Source organism: Denticeps clupeoides, chromosome 3 (assembly GCF_900700375.1).
Source record: "Denticeps clupeoides chromosome 3, fDenClu1.1, whole genome shotgun sequence".
Classification (NCBI taxonomy): Eukaryota; Metazoa; Chordata; class Actinopteri; order Clupeiformes; family Denticipitidae; genus Denticeps; species Denticeps clupeoides.
In genome coordinates this window covers 2,550,809-2,578,506 of record NC_041709.1, presented here as the reverse complement: position 1 = coordinate 2,578,506, position 27,698 = coordinate 2,550,809, and the positions used below count along the sequence as shown (strand labels likewise).

The window sequence follows — 27,698 nt, the reverse complement described above, 5'->3', positions numbered from 1 at the left end:
GACCGAAGAAGGAATCGGCGGAGTTCCTGTCGCGGAGGGCTGGCGGGGGGAAGGAATGTCTCTCGGCCGCCAGCGCAGAAATCTGTCGGGCTTTCGCGATGGGGCGGCCCCGGTAGCGCGTTGAATTCGCACGGCAGAGGGAAGCCTCGGGCGGCATCGGCCTTGGCGCTCTGCCCCGCCGCTGAAATGCCGCAGCAGATGCCGTCAGTGGCTTCGGGACGCTCGGCTAGCTAGTTAGCTGACGTTTGGCTAATCGGGCAGCCAGCCGGGTGACGTTTCGTCGTGGGAAAAAAAGGGGTAAATAACAACAACAATAAAACCTGAATAAATTAGTTACACGGGTAGAGGGTGACGGCTGCGTGGTAAAAACCTGCGGCTGGCGCGCTAACGTGTGCTTAGCCTCCGTGCTAATTACGGAGCATTAGCCCCTTTCCGGCGAGTTTTCGCCAATAAACGCCGCGGTTCGCATTATCACAGCGGAACGGCTCGTTTTGAGACGCGCTCGCCGCATTTCCCCTTTTATAGGCACCTGCAACGACGCGAAAATATCCTTTCTAGGGATGGTGGTGGCCAGTTAACCACCATGTTTACTGGCGTCCGATATCATTGCTAAATCGGTGAAGTCGTGCTTTTGTGTGTGTAATATATATATATACAGTTTAATTTAGGGGTTGCGGAGTGTGGTTCTGACATTGCTCCGACGCCGGTGTCCCCATTGACCGCCGAGACGGTATCTGATCTAGATCAGATTAAATCGACACTCGGGCGCAATGAAGAAGTTCTTCGACTGTCGGAGGGAGCTGGTGAGCTCCGGTCCCGGCTCCGGGGGGGGCGCCGGCTTCTCCAGCAGCGCCGGGGGCAACTTCATCGGCCGCGTCTTCACCATCGGCCGCCATCAAGTCACCGTCGACGAGACCATCGCGGAAGGTAGGGTGACGCCGTCGATGGTCATTCGTGCACAGTTCCGCTGCAGAATTTGGGTGAAGCTGCTGTGTGATTGTGTGGGAATGCGGGCCGGGGGAAGGATGGTCAGCACTTTGGACCGGCTGCGGTGTGGGTTCGCCGGTGTCAGCACTGCTGCTCACTTTGATAAATCCTCCTGCTGAAAAGTCCGCCTGTCACACCTCAGGAAATGGGGGGGTGAGCGTTTCTCTTTTGGTTTCCTGGTTTATATTATTGAAGTGATTGACATTGTGATACACAGCACACGGTGCACACAGTGAAGTGTGTCCTCTGCATTTAACCCATCACCCTTGGTGAGCAGTGGGCAGCCATGACAGGCGCCCGGGGAGCAGTGTGGGGGGACGGCGCTTTGCTCAGTGGCACCTTGGCAGACCGGGATTGGAAGGGTGGCGTACGATCACCATTCCAGATGTTCGTCAGTGTGACAGTAGCCAAGAAGTACGTGGTGACCGGTGGCGAACATACATACTCCCAGGGCAGACACGGAAAAGGAAAATTACTGCCATTTACCAGAGCGACTTACAATCAGTAGTTACAGGGATAGTCCCCCCCTGGAGACACTCAGGCTTAAGTGTCTTGCTCGGGGACACGATGGTAGTAAGGGGCTGTGGTGGCCTAGCTGGTAAGGAAGCAGACTCAAGGTACCGTCCCCACACACTGCTCCCCGGGCTCCTTTCATGGCTGCCCACTGCTCACTAACGGTGATGGGACACATTTCATTGTGTGGACCATGTGCTGAGCTTGCTGTGACAATGACAAAACCACCACTTTGTCTTTAAAAGTGGGGTTTAAACCTGCGACCTGGTGACCTGCTGGTTGCTTGCTGCAGTTTTCCGTTGGGTAGTTAAGTCAGGCAAACTGTGATAATATTCATAATACAGGGTCATTAAAAACCTGGAAAAGTCATGGAATTTGAATTTGGAATTTGGTGACATTTACTACAGTCCCCTGTAATACAATAATTTATTACTGAAAATGCAAAATAAGTTCTTCAACGCATATTACCAACATAGGACAGAAGGATGAATCGCTGTTTTAATTGAGTCAGTAGAGGAAAGTTTTTTTTATACACAAGTTCTCAACCCAGAACTCCATGCATCACTTAAATGCTGGTATGCAGAACTAAGATTATAATACTTTTAATAGACATGCATGTTTAAACCGTTCGGAACATCTGTCAGTCATGTGAACTGTCAACCATTTTCTGTTTATGGAAGGACAAGGAAGGGCAACCATTGTTGCCTATGTAGCACACAGTGGTGAAGTTCCCAATACTGGCCATGATGGAAAGGTTTCAGAACCCTATGCAGTTTTTTTTTTGGTAGCATGAGGAGGACCTGATCATAATTAGGCAGGAATATGTAATGTTCGAGGATTGAATGAGGACCATTTGTGTTAAGTTGGGATCATAAACCTCATCATGTGTAATTGCCTTTGATCTGCCTGTAATAGGAGGTGCCCAGATAGCTGATTGCTGGCTCTGTCAAGGTTAGCAGTGAGCCCCCCCCAACCCCAGACCTACTGCCAATAACAGATCTTACACAAGGATATGAAAGGGAAGAGAAGAAAATCCAGAAAATACTCTCTGTGCCGATCGATTCGTGGATGTAGGCTGTATTTTACCAAGACCAACAGGAAATCGACATGATGCAGGTCCCAATAATAAACAAACCGCTGTTGTGTGTCTGGAATTTTTTAAGAGTATCAAGCAGATTCTTAGAGGACTTTATGTGACACACCATTAAATCCAGGCCATAACGTTTGGTATACAAGCAAAACTTCTATGACTGGTGTTGTAACATAAGGATGAAATCTGAAGTTATCTTTGCACAATGCTAACATTAAGTGAATGTGTAAATCATTCCATGTTAACTGTAATTTCAATGCCCTGATCCAGAAATGCTGTGTGATTCTCTTAGACATCTTAAAACCACATTGTCTGCTGAAAAACCATCTGTTTTTTGTTTTTTTTTTAAATAAATTGCAACATTTATTAAAATGAAATTAATTGTAATGCATGGTGAATTACACTTTGAACCAAACAATTGTGTATGATTTACACACTCTGTGTACTTGAGTTAAAGTAGAGATACACAAAGTAATTTAGTCCATTATAAGTAAGTCCTCCCTTTTAAAATAACACTTGCGTACAAAAGTATTTGTTTTTAAATGTATTTAAATGCCAAAAGTATAAGTACAGTGATTTTGTTATGGTTTGAATGATTATATTAGTTTGAGAGCTTTTTCTTAATAAAATAATTGTTGGTGAAAAGACAATTTAAATTTTTTTTTAAGCAGAATGTCTTTCATTTATGGGATGTTCAGCTAATTTCCATTAGGTGAAACACAGTTACTATTGAATAAACGTTTTACATCAGACAGTGTAGTATAGTTACAAACCTGGCCAAGTCATATTTACTATAATAGGAACTAGTCTAGTGTATAATAGCAACGCCTAGGTGAAGTCAGTGGGCGGGGCTTGCAGTGTTTGTTGGTGCGGTGTTTACCTGCTAAGTAGGAATCTTTACCTTCTGCACTGAGAGTTACACAATGTTTCCTGTATAGTTGTCATCTTGAAACCCTTTTTCTGCCAGTTTCTATGATAGACTTTAATAGTATTTACTAACAGCAAAAATATTCAACTAGACATTTAATTGCATTACATGCCATTACAAACAACAACATTGTAATGCACTGTTAATATTGCTTATATCATATGTATGGGTTATAACATCAGTTTTACTTTGCACTTTTACATGCTGCTGCACTTCTTATAAGATAAGGAACAGTTATGCAACTGTTATGTCACTGTGTAATAACTCATAAGTAAAAACAGAATGACATTATGTATTGGAGTAAAAAGATGTTTGACTTTGTAATGTAGTGGATTTAAAGTAAAAATTCTCTTCAGTGAAGTACAGATACCATTTGCTTTGTTACTGCCCACCTCTGGAACCAAGTCGCCATGTGTGCACTCCTGTCATTTCGGCGCAAATTTTGAATGTCCCAAAACCAGGTTTTTCTGAGTACAGTATGACAACATAATCGTGTATATACACAACATATCACCAGGTGAAAGACTGCACAGGACCAGTGTCGGGGCAAGGTTTCCAGTGCCTTGTGTGCTCTGTGCAGGGTTCATCTCTTCTTCCTCCTTCCTCAGGTGGCTTTGCCATTGTGTTCTTGGTGCGGACCCACCAGGGCGTTCGCTGTGCCCTGAAGCGGATGTACGTCAACAACGAGCACGACCTGCAGGTCTGCAAGCGTGAGATCCAGATCATGGTAAGTGCTGTCACGTGCCAAGCGAGATGCTTTTCCGTGACATTGCATTGCATTGCTTTGAAAGAAGTTGGACTCGTGTAATGGTTGGGACAGGGCTCCAGGAGTTTCAGGCTTATGGGATTAACTCTCTGCTGGTCGAGTGTTGTGTTCGGGGAGTGTGAATCTGGTGTTGTTCTTTCAGAGGGATCTGGCAGGGCACAAGAACATTGTTGGCTACCTGGACTCCAGCATCACCGCGGTTGGAGGTGGAGACGTGTGGGAGGTGCTCATCCTCATGGACTACTGCCGTGGTGAGTTGCGGCCACGTTGTCTGCGGACTTGATCCTCAAGGTTCTGTTTTACGTCAGACTCCGGTTATTATTTCCAGCCGAAGTCGATCATGTTACAACATGTGGGCGAAACGTATGGCTGCACATGTCACTAAACGCTCAACACACGTGAGGTTCTGCTAGCAAAGGATTTTTAGCTTTTTTTTTTTTTTTTTTTCCTAGAATGCTTTTGAGTATTTTTATGTGAATGTACATGTTTACAGGTCTGATATGAGGCCACTGATTAGTTTATTTGAAGATTCTCAATAAGGGAATCTTTTTGTGGGCAGTGGTGGTCTCCCCATAATCGGTAGGTTGCCGGTTCGAATCCCGATCCGCTGAGGTGCAACTGACCACTGCTCACCAAGGGTGATGGTTAAAAGCAGAGGACTCATTTCGTTGTGTCACCGTGTGCTGTGCTTCTGTGTATCACAACGACAATCACTTCACTTTCATGTTTATAAGGGCTGATAATATCTTAGTGGGTAACAGGTGAAGTGGTACAGGGGTAACAGGTAACACACTTGCCTAAATAAATAGTGAAGTGATTGTCACATGTGATACACAGCAGCACAGCACACGGTGCCTAAGACCACAAAGTCTTGGGTTCAAACCCCACTTAGTAAAGATTGTATCCCTGAGCAAGACACTCCAGAGGGACTCTCCCTGTAACTACTGATTGTAAGTCGCTCTTAGTAAGGTCATCTGATAAGTGCCATAAATGTAAATAAGACATAGCACATGCTGAGACTTTACTGGGAATTACTGTTCGCTGTGCCCAACACACTTTTCCATTCTGGATGCTTTTAAATCCCTGCTTGTCCATATGTCACATGTCCAAGTTTCTAATCCTTCCCTGTACACATGTACACAAAAGAAATTAAAAGATAAATATTGCTGAAAAGCAATGGAGCACCTTGCTGCGGAGCTGCATTTTGTGCATTTTTATTTTGTACACATGGGGGCGCTCTCTATCCAAATAGTTTTTCTGATCTAACGAAATATGGTTGGTCATAAAGACATAATTCTTGAATTGCGCATGTTCATTATGCTGCCATTTTCCTGTAAGGGAATTGTGAATGAATGCGTTGATTTTTGTGTGTGTGTGTGTGTGTGTGTGTGTGTGTGTGTGTGTGTGTGTGTGTGTGTTGGTCTGTTCAGCCTTTCCTTGCTGTATAGGAAAAGCATCAAAGGGCAGACTAAGTGCACCCAAAGCACTCCAATCCCATAAACCGGTTTCATGAAACATGCCAGATAAAGAGAACTCTAGCCGATGTTTTTCATGTCATACCAGAACGGTGTCCTTTGTCTAGTGAATGCCAGTAATCAATTCAGCTGTAATTTGGCAGGATACTGCAACTGGGAATGGTTCTGTTTTGTTAAGCAAAGACTGTTGTGACCATTTATTGCTCTGTTTTTGAGATTCTTACGTTTCTGCTACTGTGAAGGGACCACTTTAGCCTGAAAATGTACTGGTTAATACAAATTAAACTGCAGTGTAGTGAACAGCGTATTCTATGCAATTTTTGCTGCTTGCAGAGTGTTAAATTCCTGAGCTCTTAATTCTTCTAGTTTACGGCAGTCTTAATAAATACGGCTTCATTCCTCTCAACGTAAAGACTTTTCAGTTTTTGCTTGAAATCACAGCCTTGAAATCAGCGTCATTAAGTAAAAATTTTCTGGAATGAAGGAGCCCAGTATCTGGTGTGTTTTTATGCCGGCCCCTCTTCACCTGTTTTACACTTTCATTATGGCTTTATATCCAGTTCCTGACATCTTTATGAGGCACAGATTTCTGTGCACTTTATTTGTTTACTGCCATTGGCTGAAATAAATGTGATTTTTATAATAGGAATCATCCATTTAAGCTGACTGCTCCACTCTACTCGCCATCGTATGTATGCCTGTGTGTTTTGGTTGTTCAAGCATCTGTCGAGCACATGTGTTTATTGCATCTGTGCGCACGAATCCAAAAGGAATCCGGACGAGCCTGCGCTCCTCTAGTACCAGACTGGTCCTCAGACGTAATTGAGTTGAAGTGCGGCGTTGCGGGGTTTTAACAAGGACCTTCTCACTGTGCGCAGGAGGCCAGGTGGTAAACCTCATGAATCAACGCCTACAGACCGGCTTCAGCGAGCAGGAGGTGCTGCAGATATTCTGCGACACTTGCGAGGCCCTTTCCCGCCTCCATCAGTGCAAGACACCCATCGTCCACCGGGATCTGAAGGTTCGGGAGCCACCCACAGCACACCGCTCCCTTCCTTTCGCTCTCCCCTTTGTGGCAGACTCAGTGTTTCTTTTGCTGTCTCGTTCACACTGTGTATTTCAACACTTGTATTTCATATGCTGCCCCACCCACAGTGACACTGATGTCTTGGCTTTTGCTATGTGTGCGTTGGAGTCGAAAATGATTTTGTGTGATGGTGTCTCTTCAGGTGGAGAATATCTTATTGCACGATCGAGGACACTATGTGCTCTGTGACTTTGGCAGTGCCACAAACAGGTTCCAGAACCCACAGACAGAGGGGGTGACCTTGGTAGAGGATGAAATCAAAAAGTAATTTCTTTTTTTTTTTTCTTCTTCTTCTTCTCCTTCTATGTCTCATTTTCCATTGACACAATGACACCTCCACAGCATGCCTATGGTTCTTATTCATATACAGGACTGCAACTTGTTGCACTTGTTTTCTCATGTGCACCTCTCATTTTCACTTATTTTTTCTTTTTTAATCAATGTGCATATAGGCAAACTGTTTGGTAATCGAGTACTCTGTCGATGTTTTTCATCGATTACTCTAATAAATCATACTTTTGTGTTTTTTAAACAACTATATCAATAGTGTGTTATGCAACATCAATGGCTTCTTAAAATGCAAGTTAAATGCATGCAAATTAAAATGCAAGCAATTTGCTTATATTCCTCCCAAAAAGCTTTTTATTCAAACTCAACACTTTCATTAGACCAAAGCTTAAACCTGTGGCTTATCCAGAACTAAGCTTATTTATTCAACCTTTCTTTGAAGAACATGGGAAAAAAACAATGAAATACAACTTCACAGACAGGTTATTTGTATAGAATCCCATCCCATCTGACTACAAATATACAAAATAGTAAAAAGAAAAAAATAAACAATTCAAGTATTACTAATAATTGTGAAACTATGTAATATTATTACAAAGTTCCCCTAGCCTGTCTATGGTCCTGCAGTGGCTAGTAATGGTAATGTAAAGAGTGCCTCTCGTTTCTCATGAATTTCAGACCCCTCCCGTAAAACATCTCCACCGACCGGCATGGTTTCGAAACACTGCAGTACAGCACACGGTGCACACAAAAAGTGCTTTACTGAGCTGAAATGAATTAAAAGAAAATTAAAAGTGCAAGTGTTTTAAGGGCTTGAACATGATTATCATCTTGGCCTGACTATCTGTTTCCTGCAGCATCTTGGCCTCTGCATTTAATGTGTTTTATAGATGCATTATTCTTTAACATTTCATTTCTATTATTTTACTCGGTCAGGTGATGTGTTTCAATTAGTGCGAAAATGGGTGCTGAGGATGTGAAACAGAGGCTACTGCAAACATTTCGGTTGCACTGAAAAATTAAGTCGGATGTGCAACCAAATTGGTCGCACTCTGGAGCCCTGATATCCAGCTCATATCTGGATGAGAAGCAGCAGACGACTGAGTCGTACTGCCTCTGTTTGCTTACAGACGTGTTGGTAGAGTTAGTGCTGTTTTTGTTTTTATTAAGGTACACAACCCTCTCCTACCGTGCACCAGAGATGGTCAATCTGTACAATGGAAAGATCATTAGCACCAAAGCAGACATCTGGGTAAGAGGAATGGAGCCAAATCAGCATTCCTTTAATCAGATCAGATGTACTAATGTGATCAGATGTACTAATGTGCTGTCTGTGTGTGTGTGTTTTTTCCCACATTTCTACCTTGTTTCAGGCCATGGGCTGCCTGCTCTATAAGCTTTGCTTTTTCACGCTGCCATTTGGCGAGAGCCAGGTAGCCATCTGTGACGGGAACTTCACTATCCCAGACAACTCCCGCTACTCTCACGATATGCACTGTCTGATCCGTGAGTATCACACCGCATCCTGCCTTCCTATCGCTGCATGACTTAAAGAGCTTTAAATATTCCGGGTTGGGTTTTGGATTTGAGATTGATTTCATTTTTCATTTCTGTCTGTGGCCTTTTTTCTTTGAGTAACTCACCTTTCACTTTCTCTTTCTTTCTCTCTCACTGTTTTGGGTGCTATTTGTCAGGCTATATGTTGGAGCCGGACCCTGAAAAGAGACCTGACATCTATCTGGTGTCTTACTTTGCTTTCAAACTGGCCCGACGTGACTGCCCTATCCAAAATGTGAAGGTCTGTCTGCTGGTGTCATTTTTCTCTCTGTGTTGGTGTTTCTCGGGCTAAAACCAGCACTTTCCTGGATTGGAGTCATTGATTTTTCCACCACAGGGGGGTCGTCGGTTAGATGCTGTTAGATGAATGTTTGGTATTTTTCCATTATACAACGTTCTTTTATGAAACAGAGTGTTAAACGAGTTCGATTTCTTTCAGAACGCTCCCATTCCGACTAAACTTCCTGAGCCAATTAGAGCCAGCGAGGCAGCGGTGAAGAAGAGTCAGAACCAGACGAAGGCGAGGTGCGCATACATATTTGTTCATATTTGTCTGCTGCCATAAGTGACGACCTAATACTTTCCGGTTGGGGGCAGTTGGTAAAATGCCAGAATATTGCTTTTCATAAAAAAAAGTTTAACTTTTATGGTGATTGTTTCAAATGCTTCCCATTCACTTTCAATGGAATGACATTATGTGCTGCCAAAATAAATTATGGCTCTGCTACGTTGCATCACTTGCAGCACAAAGTTAGAAATTGTTGAACTTCTCAAAGTTGTCCTAAATGCCTTGACCAGTAATTTGGGCCTTTTGGTGGTTAAGCATGATATGTTTTCCTGAGTAAGAAACAACGATAGGTTGTACTCATGTGCGCCATGCACTGGTTCTCTGAGGGAGATGAGTGAGACATCTTACTATAGGACAGACCCCTTGCGTAGCTATTTATTAGCAATTCAATCACTGGTCTCCTCATCTGGGGTTACAACCATAACCTTTCTGTCTATTCGCTTGGCATCTCACTATGGGATACAGAAAGTACCCCTATTGCTAGGCCAGTAACCGGAAGGGCTGAAGGCATGTACACATAATGCACACTTCATGAAGTCACGCCCAGGACTAGGAGTAGGAGCATCTAGGAATGAGCATCCAGTAGAACCTAATAAACGTGTCAGGGCTTGGCCAACTAGTTCAGGAACACACATAAGCCATCGACACGCCCCTAAACAATGCCCAGGATGCCGCCATCCTTTCTTAGTAAACTAAGAGCCCTGATAATGCCGAAAAAAAAAAAAAAGAACATGCTCGGAAATTAAGTGCTAGCTGAAAAATAAATTATTATATTTTGTGCAGTGTGTGTGCATGTGAGTGTGTTGGTGTTAACCCACTTGTTCAAAAAGTATTTCAGATGAGTCTTTCAACTGCTTCTTAAAGGTGGTGGTAGTCTCGGCTAGTCGAATGTAGGAGGGCAAGTTGTTCCACCAGCCAGGGACAACAAAGGAGAACAGAGTCGATTGGGATCGGAGACCCCGTGAGGAGGGAATTCAGTCTCGATTCGTTGCAGATCTGAGTGTAGCTAGCTAGTAGTGTGTTGGTATAAGAGGGTGCACTTCCATTTACAGCCCTGTAGGCAGCATGAAGGATTTAAACTCGACACGAGCAGCTACCGGGAGCCAGTGGAGAGAGGTGAGAAGAGGCGGGACGTGGGTGGTGTGTATCAGCTGGTTGAAGATGAGACGGGCTGCCACATTTTGGACCATCTGGAGGGGTTTTATGGTGACTGCAGAGGCTCCAGCCAGGAGAGTTACAATAGTCGAGTTTCGAGATGACCATTGCCTGGACGAGGAGCTGCGTAGCCTGTTGTGAAAGAAAAGGCCGAATCTTCCGAATGTTGTAGAGAGCGAACCTGCAGGCTCTGGAGGTTGATGGTTCAGACTCAGTTTGTAGTCAATCCAAACTCCAAGGCTTTTTGCAGACGCCGTGGGTGTTAACAGTAGCGAGCCAATTTGAATTGAGAGGTTTTGCTGAGGGGAGTTGTTGCACGGAAAGATCCGAATCTCAGATTTGGATGGGTTTAGTTGGCGGTGCCATCCCTCTGGTGGAGTGCACCCATACAGGTGAAGGGGGCTGCACCCCCTGACCCACATAAGCCAGAGAAATAGCCCGTGAGGGGTTAGCAAAGCTAACAAAAGTTGCTTGCTTCTCCTAAACAGTCCAGTCCTGTTCGTACAGGGCAGAGCATGTTGAGGGGGCGCAAGTGGCCTGGTGATCGGACTCAGACCCCACTGGCGTTCCTCCCGCACCTATGTGGCATGCAGAAATCGCTTACAAATACACCTCAAGAGTAGAAAAAGCCTTGCCCTCCTCCAGTAGCTCTTGTAAGAAGAAGAGCACTGATGAAACAGGACACTGATAGGACACAAGCTGACGTCCGATACACTAAGGGCATACGGTGACCTACTGGACGGTGCTCTGGCGTTAAGAGTGGCATTAAGTGGCACGTTTCGTGGCAGGCCATCTGAGGTCAGATTAAACCTCACCGGTCAGGGGTGGGGGTGTGCCAGGGTGCCGCATAAAGCAGCTGACCTCTCTCCACCAACCATGGGTGACCTTGTTCAGATCAGAATGAGCGTGAAGCCCCCCAACCTCACCCTGTCCCAGCGGCACCACATTTATGACTGATGCCAATAAGACACACATGGATTGAAACCTAGCGATTCAGCTGGAAGCAGCCCAGACATTACCAGAACGGTTGAGCGGTTAGTACATGAGATCCAGACCCCGAAATGTTACCTTCTGCAATGGGTCCAGGGAGCTCTTTGATCTGAGCAACGCTGTGTTTCACGGCTTGCGCTCGTGAAGGGGCACAAATCAGTCAATCATCTATGTACACCATCACACGCGTTCCCCTGTCACACGGGGCATGTGGGCCAACCCCCTGTCTGCAAATTCCTCGAAGTCCGTAGACAGGAGGTCGCGATGTGTATGACCTGGTCCAGAATCTGGTGAGATCCTCCATGCAATCAGGAAAGGACAGAATATCACAGTCTATCAGCTGGGTGGTCGGAGGCAAAACTTTCATGTCCAATCTGGAGCATTTGGCCTCAGGCGCGGCCGCGGGCCAAGTTATTTAAAGCTTCCTCTCCTTTGGCTCGCTCGGGTTGCGAATACTGCACATCTTTGTCGCCATTGTCTGACACATCCGCCGATGCTGCGAGGGAGACCGAGGCCTCGTCCCAGGAGACGGAGGTTCGTTCATACCGAGGAAACAGTCGCCCATGTTGATGGCCAGTTCAGCTGGAGATTGCTTGTCAGCCCAGTCCAGGTTTGGCTCGTCACAAACCTCCTTGTGGTCTGAGCGAAGCTACAAGGATCATTGGGTCCTTGCCGAAGCATTGGTTTAAGAAGACTCCCCGCCGGCAGAGGAAGTCTGCGGCAGTGCTCGCTCACTGCTGGCTCTTGGTTAAGCGCCTGTATACCATAAGCATATCCGAGACAGACGAGACACACGGGATGGGTATCCCTCACGGTGGGGGGTGAAGCTTATTAGAGGTCTTCTGTCTAATCTGAAAATTAAGATTAAGTATTAAAAACCCGGCAAACGAGCGGTGGCTCATTCTGTGGACCATTAAGTCGAAGCTCCTAACTCATGCACGTAGGTACTCATGTGGCCTCAGAAGAATACAGCAAGTGAAGAATGAGGGACTGGATGGGCGTGGCAGGGCCTCCCGCATCCAGCCAAGCCTGAAGGTGTGATTGAATTGGGCTTCAGCAAAAAGCCATAGTGTGACATAGTGTGTCCCATAGTGTGATGTTGAGCAAATAAACCAAAAGAGAATTACTCTAGATTAGAATGGGATGTGAGGAAGCCAACAGATTGTGGTCCAAAACATTTGATAATCTAGGCACGTTTGGTGCCAACACACTCAATCTGTGATTCATCAGAATGCACTGGTCTTTCACCAAAATGACAAGTAGAACATTCCTCACACGTTTCTAATTTCCTGAACTATAAAGGACACACCATCCTTATAGTGCTCCTTTTCAAAGCTCTAAACTTCTTGAAGTCCAGTAATCATGGTCATGCTGTTTTTCTGGGTCTAGCATGATGCTCTCTTAGACACCAGCTGCACAATCTAGGTCTTTAGTATAAGACATGATTAGGATTCCTTGTCTTTCTTTGTCTGTCTCAGATATTTGAGTCACAGGAAGTCAGAGAAGGTCATGCGTCACCAGACCAGACTGTCTTGAGGTGGTGACAGCAAGTCCAAGGAATTGTCAGGCTGTGTCTGAGCTAGTGATCTTAACAGGGACCAATTCTGTCCCCTTCCCATCGGCACAAAACCCATCCCCATTCCGTCCCTATGTTTGTGAACAGAGTAAACACTATAAACCTAAAATACGCTGGTTAGTAAAATACATCCAGCATTATAAGAGAGAATAAAAAATGTGTCAACACCTTTTATGAATGCACCCTGCAGTGTCAGGTCATTTTACCAACGTTAACATGACATTTGTTATGGTCACTGCAAGAGTTCCCGAAACATATCTCTCCGCAGGGATCATTTAACAAACTTGTTTGACTTTTCTCCAATTAATAAGCACTGTTCCTGTTCCACTGCTGCTCTCAAGGCAGAGGCAGTCCAAAATTTGTGCAAAAGGTAATTGGTGTCCATGAGAACAGGGACATATTTTTCACATTTTGTAGAAAGCAACTAATCAGATGTTTATGCCAGGGTATGTAGAATGCAAACTGATGGAGGAGGTAGCAGGTTGCTCCTGCTCATCTGCTTTAAGGTGACAACCTCAGCTCTTTGCTGTCTGTCATGCCCAGTCATGTTTTAGAGCATAAAAATGATTTACTGTTTTTGATTGATTTGCTGTATTGCATTGTATCCGGTCCAGGCTCACAGACCCTATCCCCACCACGGAGACATCAATCACACCACGTCAGCGCCCTAAAGCTGGGCAGTCCCAGCCACAACCAATAGGCGGCATCCTGCCCATCCAACCAGCAGCTCTAACGCCACGAAAGAGGGCAAACCTGCCGGTGGGCTCTGCTCAGCCATTAGGTACAGCTGCCATGACAACTGGGCATTTTTTATCTCCTGCACTTCTCCGTCTCATACCATAGTCACTGTGCAGCAAACTGGGCCTTTGTGGATAAAGGTTTGCTGATGGCATTGAATGTTTTCGCAGTGGTGAACATGAGTCTGGCACAGCCTGTCACCACCCTGCAGTCACAAAAAGTTCAAGCCACTCAGCCACCCGTGTGTGTCCCCCAGGCTGAGCCAGCCCAGCTCCAACCCAAACTGGTAAGCTGTAAACACCTGTTTGTGTTTTTTCATTGCTCTGGATAAGGGCACCAAATGTAAATGTTAAGTCAGTCTAATATGCAGACATATAAACATCCCACGTTTAGCCTAACCAATACAGGTAAAAACATGATAAAACAATGATATTACAGTATTAAAAAAAACATTATTCTAATAACTGTAGGACTCTTGAAATGACAAAACAATGTCCATAACTTAAGAAAAAAAGTGTATAAGCATAATTTCAATAACATTGCATTTTTGGGAACAATGTTTTTCCATCATAAAACACCTGTTTTTAAATGCATTGTAAATGTATTGTAGATGCAGAGTTATTAGCTTGCTTTGGACTGGGCCTAACTGGTCTAAATCAAGTGCTGGCTGCACCATAGGGAGGATTCAATAGTTTTGTCAGTGCACCAGTGTGAGGTTCAATGATGCACTCATGCTACAGGCAAGTGGGTTTTGTGCAGGTATCGATCTATGCCTGCCATTTAGCTGAAGGATTGGGTACTTTTTAAAGCTTTTTAAAGCTTATTTTAGAGCAATGAGCAGCGTCTGCCATTGAAATGCAATACTGGATTCGTGGGAGTCGTCTGTACGTCATTTGGGAACGTCTTTGAGTTGCGAGCTAAGAGTTGCAGTTGAAGTTGTTTAAATGTCGTTGGGTCTCTACACCGCATCAGAAGATTTAGCAATAGGGACATGAATGGCCATTTTCACTCATGATCAGTGTTTATCAGTTCCTTTGCCGAGCAATCCTGAGCACATGTTTCTCCTGTGGTGATTAAAATAGAAGCGCTGCCTGGTTGTGAGTGGTGCCCCGGTTGCTGTCATTTCTGCTTCTGCGGCAACTGAACCTGCAAGATCGTACCTCAAATGAAGAACAAAGCTGCACCCTTTATTCATTTACAATTTATTTGGATTCATGTGACCGTCAGCCATTGTCTACTTTTACTGGCTTCATTTTCAGTCGTAATTGTGAACGGCAAATGTTTTTTTCTTGTTCTTTGTCTTTGCTCATTCACTATCCATGTATGTTTTTTCTCCACACCAAAGAAAGATCAATCTTATGTAGGTTTGGCTCCCAGAGTCGGTTGGCGCACCTCTATTTGCCACCTTGGCAATAGGCTTGGATTGCCCAGACCTGTGAAGAGTGTGTATGTGTGAAGGCTGGTGTGGTTCTTGTAACTGGCCGGCTGTCGCCTGTCTTTGCAGTCAGTGCCAGTGTCCTCTGCCCTGCAGGCGGCCCAGCAGCCTCCCCTGCCGCCCGCAGATGCCAGTCCTGCCCCTCACAAAGCGCTGGTCCAGCCGCAGTCCAGCCCTGGACCTCCGACAGCACAGGTCCAGCCTCAGTCGAGCCCGGCTCCGCCCACAGCGCCAGCTCGCAGCGCTCGGCGTAAACAGCAGCAGCAGCAGCAGCAGCAACAACAGGCCCCTCCTGCAGCCCAGCCAGCCAATGGTCAGCCTCCAGCAGTCCAGCAGCCTCCGGCCCCCGTTCAGCAACCTGCCACCCCGGCGGCGGCTCAGCCGGTGGAAGACCACGATGAGCCCGGGCAGATGGTAACTCTGACAGAGCCTGCACTCTGAGCTTTCAAGTGGACTCCAGCAGTTAACTTGAAACAGCCTGGCCGTTTCGCTCATTTCACCCAAAGGCTCTTCATCTGCATATTCATACTTTTATTTCTTGTTTTCACTTTCATTTCTGTGTTTGTGTTTGCTTTTGAACGCTTTTGCCCTATACTGGCTTTCAGTTAAAAAGGGTAAAAGCTGGCTGTATAAAACCATTGTAAAACTTTTGTTGTTTTGAAATGCTTTCACATTCTTAATTTCTTATTTTTTCATTAAAAATTATATGTTTTTTTTGGTCTGTCATTGCTCATTGGCCTTATCCACACATGTTGTATTCAGAGATCACATTTCCGCATCTCATATCTCCATTCGTCGCTCCTGGACAGGTTCCTGCTGCAGGCCAGTCTCAGACACCTCCCTCCTCTCCGAGGTCTGGCCAGCGGGGTGGCCACAGGCGCATCCTGAGCGACGTCACCCATAGTGCCGTGTTCGGGGTGCCGGTCAGCCAGTCCACTCAGCAGCTGCTGGCGGCCGCGGCCGAGGCCAGCCTCAACAAGTCCAAGTAAGACACATCGTTCGGAATGGATGATGCACGCCGACCCTGACTCCAGTGTATAGCATTTATAAGACATTTCTGCCTTTCCTGATCCAGGTCGGCCAGTGCCACGCCATCCAATTCGCCGCAGTCCTCCCAGCAGAGCGTGTACCAGCCGGCGCAGCCCAGCCCCCCTCAAGCGGCATCTGTCACACCCGCTGCTCCAGCCGCCCAGGCGTTGGCTGCAGGCTGCAGCGCTCCCACAGATCAGCCCGCATGGAACCCGTTCGGAGACGACAACTTCTCCAAGCTCACTGCAGAGGAGCTCCTCAACAAGGACTTTGCCAAACTGGCCGATGGTAACTCTGCCGGCTGGTAGCGCATGGAAACAAATCCGGAGCAAATGCGTTATTTTAGCACCGTTGTGAAAATTGTTTGAAACTGAGCATTGGCGGGAAGGTAAAGACTCTAATAAAAGCTCACATGCTTTCTTTTTCCCATGCAGAGAAGCCAGGGCAAGTGCTGAGTGGTTCCACAGAGGAGCTTATTCCTGGCCTTCAGGCCGCCCTCCCCACTGAGCCTCCCCCTCAGCCAGCTGGTAGGTCACAATCGCCATCTTCATCATCACCGCTCACTCACTCTGCGTGCATTAGTCTTGACTCCCCTCTCGATGCGCTCTCACCATTTTTTCTGTGTGGCCTTCCTGTGTGACTCTTTTAAAATGGCTTTAAAGTGCCAGATGGAGTCACGCATTTTATCCTCCCTTTCGTGTTTAGCAGTAAAAGCAGTCTGTGTCCATTTTTTAATTATCATTTAATAAAAACGATTCCAAGTTTTTTGCCTTTGTGTTTACAGATTGATGCTGGCAATTCAGCCATTATTTAAGGTTTTGACTGCCTTATGTTACTTTGGGCTGACAGAGCAGTGCTAGTTTCTTCATTTAAGCATTTTTTTTTTTTAAAGTAAAACGTTGATCAAAGTTGCCCTCCGACATTTAAGATGTTTTTATTAGTGTCCTGTTCATCCATATGGATTTTTTTTCTGCTTAATGGCCCAGGTTTGTATCTATAACTGTGACAGTATAAAATTAGTTGAAATGTGTTGAATTAACAGAAATATAGCTGACACCAGTCAAGGCATATGATGTGTGGGTTCATTTTTAAATCACCTTTTGTATAAGTATGAATAAGGCTTCCTGTGTACAGTTCAATAAAATACATTAATAACTAATAACATTTTACACTTTTGTTCACACAACTCAATGTTCTAAGTGCAATATCTGATAATAATACACTTGTGCAATACTTCTTTTCACTTACACTAAGTTTTAGTGCAATAGGTAACAAAATTATGTGCCAGAGCTAATTACTATTATATTTTATTTTTCTTCTATTTATTGTTATTTCTCGTTGTATTTTACATTTTCTAATTTTTAACTTTTCGCCCTTCCCGGTAGATTAATTAATTAATTAATCTGATTAATCTGGGCAACTGTATAACCAAGAGCAATTTCCCTCTGAGATTAATAAAGTTCTTTGAATCTTGAATTATTAGATTTTGTCACCATTTGCCTTCTCCATACACATCAGTGTGAATTAGTTCACTTCTCATCTTGTCTCCCCTCCGTTCTCTCTCCTGACCTGTTGTCTGCAGCGGAGAGACCCTCTGATATTCTTGGCCTAGACAACAGCACCTCACTGCTCAGTGTCCCTGACCCTTTCGGCGCCCCAGGTATGTTCTTCTGACCTTTGAACAAACACCATTCAGACTTCTTGACGCTAATGTAAGTGCAGACCTGAACTCACTGATTGTGAAATCGTCCAGATTGACACAGAAGTGAAGTGGGCCAGATATGAAGTGCTCTCGTTGAGGAGCTTTGATGACTTGTTCTCTGCTCTTTGAGCTGCAATAATTTTTGACATTGTGAAATGCTGAGCACTATTTAGTGTTATTAAGGCAGTGAAGGTTCCTAAACTTCTAAAGCCTCTAAAGGATTCTCTGCTGTGGTTGCTTGCGTCCTTGTGCCAGTTACCAAGCTGATGCGCCAGTCAGAAAGGAGTGGATTGTGGGTAAATACTGCTGCTGGTCTGTGCAAAGTGTGTCTGGTTGGCCTGAAGCTTGCCTGTGGTTCGGACCAGTTGAATAGGATATGCTTGCTTGGAATTGGAACCTAATCTAGTTCAGGCTCATCAGCCATGAGCCATTAACACTTGTGTGTGCAGGAATGTGAATGAATATTAGATTCATTTTTTAAAAATTAATTATTTAGTTAGTCTTGCCTTTCAACATTTTTAATGGTTTCCAATCAAATTGAAACACTTATTATAAACAGGAACATTATCCCAAGAAAATGATTATGCAGTGTTCTGTAACCAGGCACCATGGGGTCACACTGTAGAAGTTCTAGGAATTTATATATATATATTTTCCCTTTTAAACCAGCTTGCCTGTAGTGCAAAAGATCTGCCAGGCATAGGTTTCATTAACAGCTATGCTGATAGGTACTCCCCACTAATACCGAGTGCCCACTGTCACCAGTTCCTCTGGTGGCTTCCTGTGTTTCTTCTGCAACCTGACTGACCTGCCTATCGTTTTTTTTTTTTTTTTTTTTTTTTTTTTTAACATCAGCATGTTTCTCGCAGCACTGCCAAATCACCCTGACCTTTTCTAAGTCACTCATTCTCTTTCTTTTTCTCTTTCTTTCTGCCTCCCTGACTCTGCTTGGACTGTCATTGCTGGCTCACAGAGAAACTGATTGAGGGGCTGAAGTCCCCAGACACCTCCTTAATGCTGCCTGACCTGTTGTCCATGGCTGACCCCTTTGGCAGCTCAGTGGAAGAATCCCGAAATGGTATCTTGTTTGCTTGCTGTGTAATTTTTTGTTGTTGTTGTTGCCTGGATGCACCAGTACAGACTCTTGCACCCACTAAATGCTCCATTGAACAATTATGTTAAAACCAGCACTCCATTATACAAATTTTCCTTCATTAGAGTGTACAGTTTTCCACCTCTCTTTTCTAATGAAATATGTTCTCTTCCCTCTCTCTGTCTACAATATCAGAAGTGTGTGTGGACTCCTTGATCCCTGGATTGGAGCTCCCTCAGTCCCTCAGTCAGACGGCCCAGGTGGATACAGGTGGGCTCATCTGCTGATATGTCATTCATGCAGACCAATGGTTGGCCAGTCATTGGGCTGGTTGTCATCTTTTTAAACTTCATGAACTTTTCTCTGGAATGTGGACTTTTTTTAAAGCACACAAATGTGCATGTCTCTATTAAAGTGCTTTGTGGAATCCTTTACTGAGGTATTTACATGATCAATCTTCACATAACCCCAGTCTGATCAATCTTGATCAAACGTTGCACCGGCAGTCAGTGGGATAAATTTGACAGCAAGTGAGCTTTTCCATTAAGCTCTGTTTAAAGCAGTATTTAAAATACCTGCTATTGACTGCTTGTTGCCAGATATCAGGGATCTAGTCAAGTCTGTGCCTTGATTGGTTAGAGCTGTTTTGTTGTTAAAAGGGACATCAACTCAGTAGTAGTTTATCTTTTTCCTAAAATGTTTGACTGTTCTTAACAGTTTTTAGAACATTAACTATCTACTGTATGGGGCATTGGCTTTACATTGCATAGCCAGTAGTTAGAAAGGGGCAGTAGTGACCTAGCGGTTCAGGAAGTGGCCCTGTAATTAGAAGGTTGCCTTTTTGAATCCCGGTCCGCCAAGGTGGCACTAGGATGCCTCTGAGCAAAGCACCGTCCCCACACATTGCTCTCCAAGGGTGATGGGTTTAAGGCAGAGGACACATGTCGCCGTGTGCTGCACTGCAGGTCATCAGAATGACCATCACTTCACTTTCACTTCATATAAATCTTGTTCACTCCCTTTTCCTCAGAACCTCTGTTAGGGGATGATTCCCTGCTGGGCGGCTCAGTGGCTTCTGGCTCTGCTTCCTGTCTAGACGAATTTGCTCCTGTCTCAGGAGATTCTTCTCAGACCCTCTCCGGTAAGAAATGCACCGTAACCTACACTACAGTAGAACTCACGTTTGTTTCAGGGCAGAAACAAAGCAAATCTCTCCACCTATGGATCTCCGTCTGGGCTGCACTAACTCGAATCACCATATTTTTTTTCTGCTTTCACCTCATCCTTCTTTCCCAACCTCAATCTTGAATTTCTTTTCCATCCTGAATTTTTTTAATTTTATCGTCTACCCTCCACACGCAAATTCCCATCCTACCATTATGGCAGACTCATCTTGCCTTATCTCAGGACTTGAGCCACCCTCTTCAGCAGATAAAGGCACTGAGGATGAGTTTGACCCCATCCCTGTGCTGGTCTCCAAAAACCCCACCCAAGGTAAGGACCGAGATTTAAGAGTTCCCTCAGAGTTACCGGGGGGTCTTTCAGCATTAAAACATGTTCCATAATGCAATGTTCTCCGTCACAGAGACCTCATTATTACTTTCTCTCTTTCTCTTCTCTTCTCTCTGCTCTGTTCCAACCGCCTATTCCCTTCCTACCCCACCGGGGCTGCGGTCCTCTGTCCTTATTGACCCAACACACCCCTCCCTTCAACCTCCAGATGCCCACTTGCACAGTGGCACCTCCGAGTCCAGCCTCCCCAGCCTGGCACGCTCCTTGCTGCTGGTGGACCAGCTCATCGACCTGTAGAAACTGAGTCGAGCTTCTGCTAGACCCCCGCTGCTGGAGATGTCGCCCGCTTTTAGTCTGACAGCTTCAGTCGCCTCCTCAGTCCTCTCTGGCCCGTCTTTCTCGATCGGCACTGGTTCCTCTTATTGTCCTCCACCCCTGCAGTCAAACATCTCCATCTGCTCCTCCCTGTCTGTGTCTGTTACTCCCCTCCCCCCCTGGTCTTCTCATCTCGCCAACGCCCCCCCCTCGGTTCCCCTAACAGCTCCTTATCAAACTGTACTCCATTTTGTCGTCTTTTTGTTTCATTCCGTCTGAAGCATCTTACTGCACTTTAACTGTGTCCACGTGCCGATTTACGTGGACATTCATCTCCCCTTCATACGTATTGTCTGAACGTCCTGTAACAGCATCACAGTGCCCTTTCTCCACAGCTAGATGCTTCCGCACTTCCGGCTTCAGCAACAAAAAAAAAAAAAAACAGAACCGGGTTTACTATTCGCAACGCAGTGTCCCTTGGCGATTGACGTGAGGACAAGTTAGTGAGTCATACAATAAGGCCGGTCTGTCGTCGCTGCTGAATTAAATGTTGCCCGTGGCCAGGAGCCCCACGCATTGGTCGGTCAGCTATTAGCTGTCAGAAAGCGTCCATTTTAGCTGCAAGTTGGTTCTGTGTCATGCTGGGGGCCGACGCCCTCTTTGCATGCCATTGGTCATTTTTCGTGCGGCGGCCTCCATCACCAGTCGATCCGCTCATGCTGTTCCTTCTGTCCTCGTGTGTGTGTAAATAAACTCTTGTGTCGATGTTGATGGTTCCCCGCCCCCAAAATGATGTAAATGGACGTATATCTGCAATACCCGACTCTGGTCCTATGAACATGTTTGCCTGTGTACAAAGCCAATGTTTAAAATGTCCTGTCCTGTTCTTTTTTTTTTTTTTTTTTTTTTTTGCCATCATAGTATAAGAGATTATTTAAAAGTATATTTCATATATGGTGAACATTTAAATGTGAATATAAATAGAGTGGTAGAGACTGAATGTATGAGATATCAATACGTAAATACTAATATATTGTTCTTTAAATAGATATTACTAGTTCTTTCTATGTTGTTTGTTTGAAGCTGTCTCAAGAATGTAAAATATCCTCATCACCCTCAAATCTGAATAGCCACACGAGATCGTGAAATCATTTCCAGCTCCCAAAAGACAATCTTAAATCTTTCCGTGTCTCTGCACCCCACCCAGCCTGGGCCAATTTGTACAAGACCTCTGAGAAATAGACCGGGTGTGAAGGCGGCCCAGTGTTCCGTGGCCAGGGCACAAAATTAGCTTCATCCCTCTCTTAAACTGGCGTTTTAATGCACTGGTCCACCATATACACACGTATAGTCCAGACTTATGTGAACGGCACAGCCAGAATAAATGCAAGTCTACGGTGTCATGAAGCCATGCTTTCCTGTAACAGATGCATATCAGAGCATGACAGTATTTTTTAATATTCATTTGCCGTGTTTGTGGACAATGTTGTAATGAATTCTGTGTGCGTGTGTGTGTGTGTGTGTGTGTGTGTCTGGGTGTCTGTGTATGTAAGTGGGGATGTACAAGTGACATACAGTAGTCCTAGATGTTGGAAGTGGTGCGGTTTGTTTATATTTTCATGGTGGTTGCAATTTCAGGAGTCCACTATTGGCATCTGTTTATAATAAGGACGGGCAAAAGGGTGATCATTGGTCGGATTTTCCTTAAATATTTCAGTGTTGTTTGGGTTTTTTTTTTTTTTTTCTTCTCCCTGTTCTGAGTCACAATGTATTATTGGACTTGACAGGGAACTTTTGTTTATTTATTTATTTATTTATTTAGTCACCGTGTATTATGTTACAGTCAATTTCCTATAGTACCTATTTCGGCTTTCTGGTTATTCCATCAAGGCTTTCAGAGAGATGATTTATTTATTTATTTTTCTGGTTCGTACTGAGAATTACATCCTTGGGCTCTTGTCAGGATTTCTTGTCAGGCCTGACGAACACAGGGTCTTTTCAATGAAAGTGGCTTTTCGTTGAAGCAAAGTTTGTCCACTACTCCAATAACGGTAACTGCTATTGTGTGCAATGAAAGCCTCACAACCCAATACTGTGTCCTGTCATAGTACAGACCGGGTCATCTTCAGGTTGTGTGGTTCACCTATGCAATCCAAAGTGCATCGATTTATCCTTTTGAGAATCCTGGCGGAGCTGAACTCTGTTTCCTTGCCTGGCGGGTCGTTTAACCTTCTTGTTCTGTCGTGAATATCGGCCTGACTGTGCGGAGCCACCCTCAGTCTCTGTAGCAAATACCCATTAGTGATTTCAGTGTGCATCTTCTATTTTTGTGGGGGGGGTGGAGAACGGGTGTTGAATAAACATGTAAGTATGAAACTGCTATGGAATCGATTTTTATTCTTTGCACATTTCTGGCCAAGCCTGCGCTTTGCACTTTTCAGACTCGCGTCTGGATTTAAACACTCTTTAAAGTCCAAAACGCCAAGCTTGCACATGACATTGCAGCATTGATTTTCTTTGATGTGTCTTGTGCAACTTCTTTTGTAGTCAGAGTTCTGGTGTTTTTTCACCCCAGTTTGATCCTTTGAATCTTCTGTAGAGTGTAGAGCACATGAAGAATGCAGAGTCCTGGTTATGAAACCTTTCAGCTGCTGTGATGAACTATATCACTGCTGCAGGACATGGTGTCTTTGGTTATCACCGTTGTATAGTTTAAAGGTCCCACGACGTGACAATTTGTGAGATTAATACGAGTTCCCCTTGAACTGCACTGGCTAGAAATTACTGTGTATAAAGAGTGCTTTGGCCATTCTACTGAGCGGCAGCTCAGACTGTCTGATCTGGAATTGGTCCCTTATGTCTTCATAATGGACAAGGTCGCCTCCCCTTTTCTCGATATAAAAGCAAAAAATAAAAACTAAATCACGTTTAATGAAGGCATATATAGTGTTATATGAGGTGTTCATTTCTTTTCACACAGCTTAACAAATCATTACAATTGCATTGTATTTCTTCAATCTGATCATGGATCATTAAAATTCCAATGTAACTAATCTTAACATGGAGCTGCTGCTTTTTTTTTTTTTTTTTTTCTTGTCCCCTTCTCTTTCTGGCTTAAGGTAAGTTTAGTCTAAACTCACTTTCTGTAATCCATGTCTCACTCTCTACCTTTTGTGTGCAGCTGGTGCTGCATTCTGGTGTCATGCTGGTTCATAATTTGTTTTTCTTCATTTTATTTTAGTTTTTTTTTACACTGTGCCATAAACACCCATATGCATGTGCATTTTTCAAGGAAATGCTTCATAAATTATCATAATGGTCATCTTCTATATCCAGGGCAAGTGCAGTGTCACATTTTTTTTTTATATTTATCAATCTGCATAATAACCACTTCAGTACTGGATTCAGTACTAGCAAATTGTATGTTAATTTAGCTTTAATGCCATATTTTTTGCATTCATGGAAAATAAATTTAAGAGGTGTCTGCATGATTATTGTATAATAAATCATGCAACCCCTCCCCCCGATGTGTTAGATTACTCTAGTTATGTGTATTTGATCACATCAACACACCACATTTCTATCCATAAATGATTACTAATCATCCATTTTGGGGTCATGTACAGCTTTTTTCTTTCTTTTTTTTATGACTGGGTCCAAACTGCCCGTGTTCCCTATCAGTTCTGATTTGTATGTTGTTTAAGCCCTTGGTTCCAGGCCTACTCTGCTAATTTTGATCCCTTCTTTGATCTGCAGATCCGCCGCATGGTGTGAATGGTTGCGGTGTGTTATCAGGATCCCCTGGGCAGCGGGGCTTTCATCTGGATTCAGATGAAGGGCAGAGGCACAGAAGTAACGTACAGGAAGAAGCGCTTCTTACTTGCAATGGCAGTGAGCTGCTCAGTTCAGAGGCAAAAGCAACACAGGCGAACCACTTCACCCCTGATGTGTGTCATCTGCCCCAGTCCTTTCTGGAGACCACACCATCTCCAGATGTCTTCTCCAGTGCCCCCTTCTCCGTGGGAGTCAGAGATGGCCAGGATGTCTTCACCAGTGCCCCTTTCCCACAACCGGACGTCTTCCTGCAGGCCCCCTTCGGGAAGAGGAAGGAGTCCGCTGGAGCCCCTCCACTCAACCATCTTCTTGTCAACCCAAACACCCCGTCAATCAGCCTCCAGGCTCAGACTAAATACAAATGCTGCTCTGAAGCCCCCCTGCCCCAGCAGCCGGTTGCAGCCCACCGTGTCGTGTCCGTTGTGGGCCAGCAGGCGGCAGTAGGCTCAGTTCCTGTAGGACCGCTCCATTCTTGGACTGTTGGGGTACGAACCACAGTGGACCCATTTTTGGCTGCACCATTCCACCCTAGAGGTCCACAGGCGAAGCCTTAATGTTGGGGAGCAGCCCCCCACAATCCCTCATACACACCTGTTCCTCTTCAGCCTGGTCTTCATGTGAATCATGCATATGGACCCAGAAAAGCTCGTACCCCACAGTAGCAGAAAACTGAGGTGCTGTGACAACACAGATTATTCGCAGTTTTTCGATATTTCCCCATACCGGCAAGGTTGCTGATTACATTTTCTCTGAATTTGTTTCTAAGATCGTGGATCCTGTTTCTCTGGAGTTGTCTCAGACTACCTCAGCTGTGTGGCAGGAAGGTCAAATCTAGCATTATGTACACTTTGCAGCACTTTATCGCCGCTGGTCTCTCAGCGTGGCACCACGTCTAGCATCATTACCCATTATATACTGTATGTGTTATTCATGCTATACTTTATTATAGTTCTTGTACTGTAATGGATGTTTTATAGAACAATAATCATCATCATTATTCTGCCCCTGTATTCAGTGCAGTGTTAAAAGCTGAACCAGGCCTATGGAAGGACAGTGTTGACCTCTTTTTCCTCCCCCATTTAATCTCATATAATGACCAATAATCTTGCCTTTCTGAAGAAAAGATAACTGAAGGAGTGTGTGTGTGTGTATAAAATTTAAATGAAGCATATGGTTTAAGGTGACACCAGTGATCTTAATGGCACTTTCCTGGCCCTGTTTACATGGTACTGTATGCCTATGCCATCAGTTATGCCATATGTTATTAAACCCGTTCTGCAGGAGCTACGCATTCGTCATGGGTTCCTGCTAAATGCGTTAACACTTTTCTCGTATGTAATGGTGCATTATGTCTTAATGTCTTAACCAGCACATGGTTGATCGAATTATATCACCAGTGATATTCATTGGTGACTTAAGCCAAAGAAGGTATTAATGTGTTTGGTACTACGGTTGCAATAAATGATTGTTAAAATAGATAAAAACTAAATGGATTGTACAAATGACCATTTTCCATAGCTCCAAATGGTAACAATGATTGCTTGCCCCAGTTATGGTTTTCACTCATCCCTTGTCTGCCAAAGTGTAGTCTAGTTGTTAAAAGTCCCTTCAAACACTTTTTTTTTTTTTTTTTTTTTAATTTACTTACAAACCTGCTGCTGCCATTGTGTCCCAGAAGAGCACAATCCCTGTAACTAGCCAATGTGAGGCAGTATATGTAGAGATTCTGGGGTGAAGCGGAGTTTGTATGGAAAATGGCCCATCTTGCTGCAAGGCTCTTGGCTTTCCCAAGAAGAGTTAATGGTGCGTATATAATCAGTGCCATTACATACAAAACCCAGAGCCCGTCTTTTGTCATACCCTGTTTTATGTGGAGGTTTTGTTAAGCATGCGCGTTGACTCTGCAGCTGCTCTAGATTGGAGTCTTTATATCATTGTTTGCTCGAAATGGGCTTCTCCGTTCAGCAGCGAAAGAGCTTTTAACATAACGATTCGCTGTCCTGACACTTCTCATCGCATCTCATCGCAGTTGTTTCTGATTGCTGTACTAAAGCTTCATGTATCCGTGTTTTTATGTATATATATTCTTTTTTTTTTATTTATTATGTTTAGTCAACCGTTCTCCCTGACGTTGGGGTGCAGGATGAGCAGGAAGGACACAAATCTCCGTAAATAAGCAAGGTTATTTTTAATAATGAGCAGTGTTGTCTTTCAGCCTGTTTAATGAAGTATTCTACGTATGGAATCGATCCTTGTCTGTCCCCACTGGGGTTATTGCTCGGTTTGTGGTTTGAAAGCGGCGATGCATTTTTAGTAGGGATGAAACGATTCAACATGCTTCACAATTGTATCAAAACTGCAACTAAAAATTGCCTTTTTATAACAAAATAAAAAAAAAGAAAAACATAAATACAAAAAAATGCTGAAAATGACTCTTTGTCTTGCCTTTGTAGCTGGATTTTCACCGAGCGGTTGGCTTGGGGCTTCAGACCTGCTTGAGTGTCTACATGTAACATGTTTGACATTTTCTGCCCTCAGATGAAGATGAATTTTGCTCTTTTTGCCTTTTTCCTACCTAATCATGTTCTTGCACTTTTTTTTAAACCATGTTATATATCTGAGGTTAAATAAAAAAAAAAAGAAGGTGTTCAAAGCCTGTGTTTTGTGTCTGCGGTTTCGCTGCTCTGAGGCGATTGTCATTGTGAAACACTGCAGCACAGCACATGGTGACAACTAAATGTGTCCTCTGCATTTAACCATCAGCCTTGGTGAGCAGTGGGCAGCCATGACAGGTGCCTGGGGAGCAGTGTGTGGGGGACGGTGCTTTGCTCAGCGTCACCTTGGCAGTTCGGGAATCGATGCGGCAACCTTCTGATTCCGGGGCCGCTTCCTTAACCGCTAGGCCACAGCTCCCAATATTTAGTCACTGAGACTGTTACATGGATGAATTCTTCAGCGTTTAATTGAACTGGCCCAAAAAGTGAGCAAGAGCTCCAGTCCCTGGACCAGCCACAGAGCATGATGGAATCAAATTTGACTTTTTTTTTTTTTTTTTTTTTT

The 27,698-nt window shown here is 44.4% G+C and overlaps 1 protein-coding gene across 8 annotated transcripts; it reads left to right on the top strand.

Annotated features, from left to right (window-relative positions):
- Positions 1 to 4: 4 nt before the first annotated feature.
- aak1b (AP2 associated kinase 1b) lies at positions 5 to 27,247 on the top strand. Of its 8 annotated transcripts, XM_028974277.1 has the most exons (22): positions 5 to 297; positions 659 to 927; positions 4,127 to 4,245; positions 4,427 to 4,535; positions 6,638 to 6,780; positions 6,989 to 7,110; positions 8,305 to 8,386; positions 8,508 to 8,640; positions 8,829 to 8,932; positions 9,131 to 9,216; positions 13,595 to 13,761; positions 13,889 to 14,004; positions 15,223 to 15,567; positions 15,963 to 16,138; positions 16,229 to 16,470; positions 16,617 to 16,709; positions 17,765 to 17,842; positions 18,858 to 18,962; positions 19,173 to 19,247; positions 20,008 to 20,118; positions 20,364 to 20,471; positions 24,561 to 27,246. In XM_028974277.1, the coding sequence occupies exons 2-22, from the start codon at positions 771 to 773 to the stop codon at positions 25,190 to 25,192; spliced, it is 3,303 nt and encodes a 1,100-aa protein (XP_028830110.1). In that variant the 5' UTR covers positions 5 to 297; positions 659 to 770; the 3' UTR covers positions 25,193 to 27,246. The 8 variants fall into 8 exon arrangements, with proteins under 8 accessions (XP_028830110.1, XP_028830111.1, XP_028830109.1 ...); XM_028974278.1 differs by having other exon boundaries at positions 5 to 927; positions 15,250 to 15,567; XM_028974276.1 differs by having other exon boundaries at positions 5 to 927.
- Positions 27,248 to 27,698: the final 451 nt, after the last annotated feature.

What these genes read in the sequence shown, in the direction of transcription:
- aak1b (XM_028974277.1), top strand. Translation starts at nt 771, where the DNA reads ATGAAGAAGTTCTTCGACTGTCGGAGGGAGCTGGTGAGCTCCGGTCCC. An exon ending in CGATATGCACTGTCTGATCC is followed by an intron (nt 8,641 to 8,828) that starts GTGAGTATCACA and finishes GCTATTTGTCAG; the next exon opens with GCTATATGTTGGAGCCGGAC. An exon ending in AGTGGAAGAATCCCGAAATG is followed by an intron (nt 18,963 to 19,172) that starts GTATCTTGTTTG and finishes CTACAATATCAG; the next exon opens with AAGTGTGTGTGGACTCCTTG.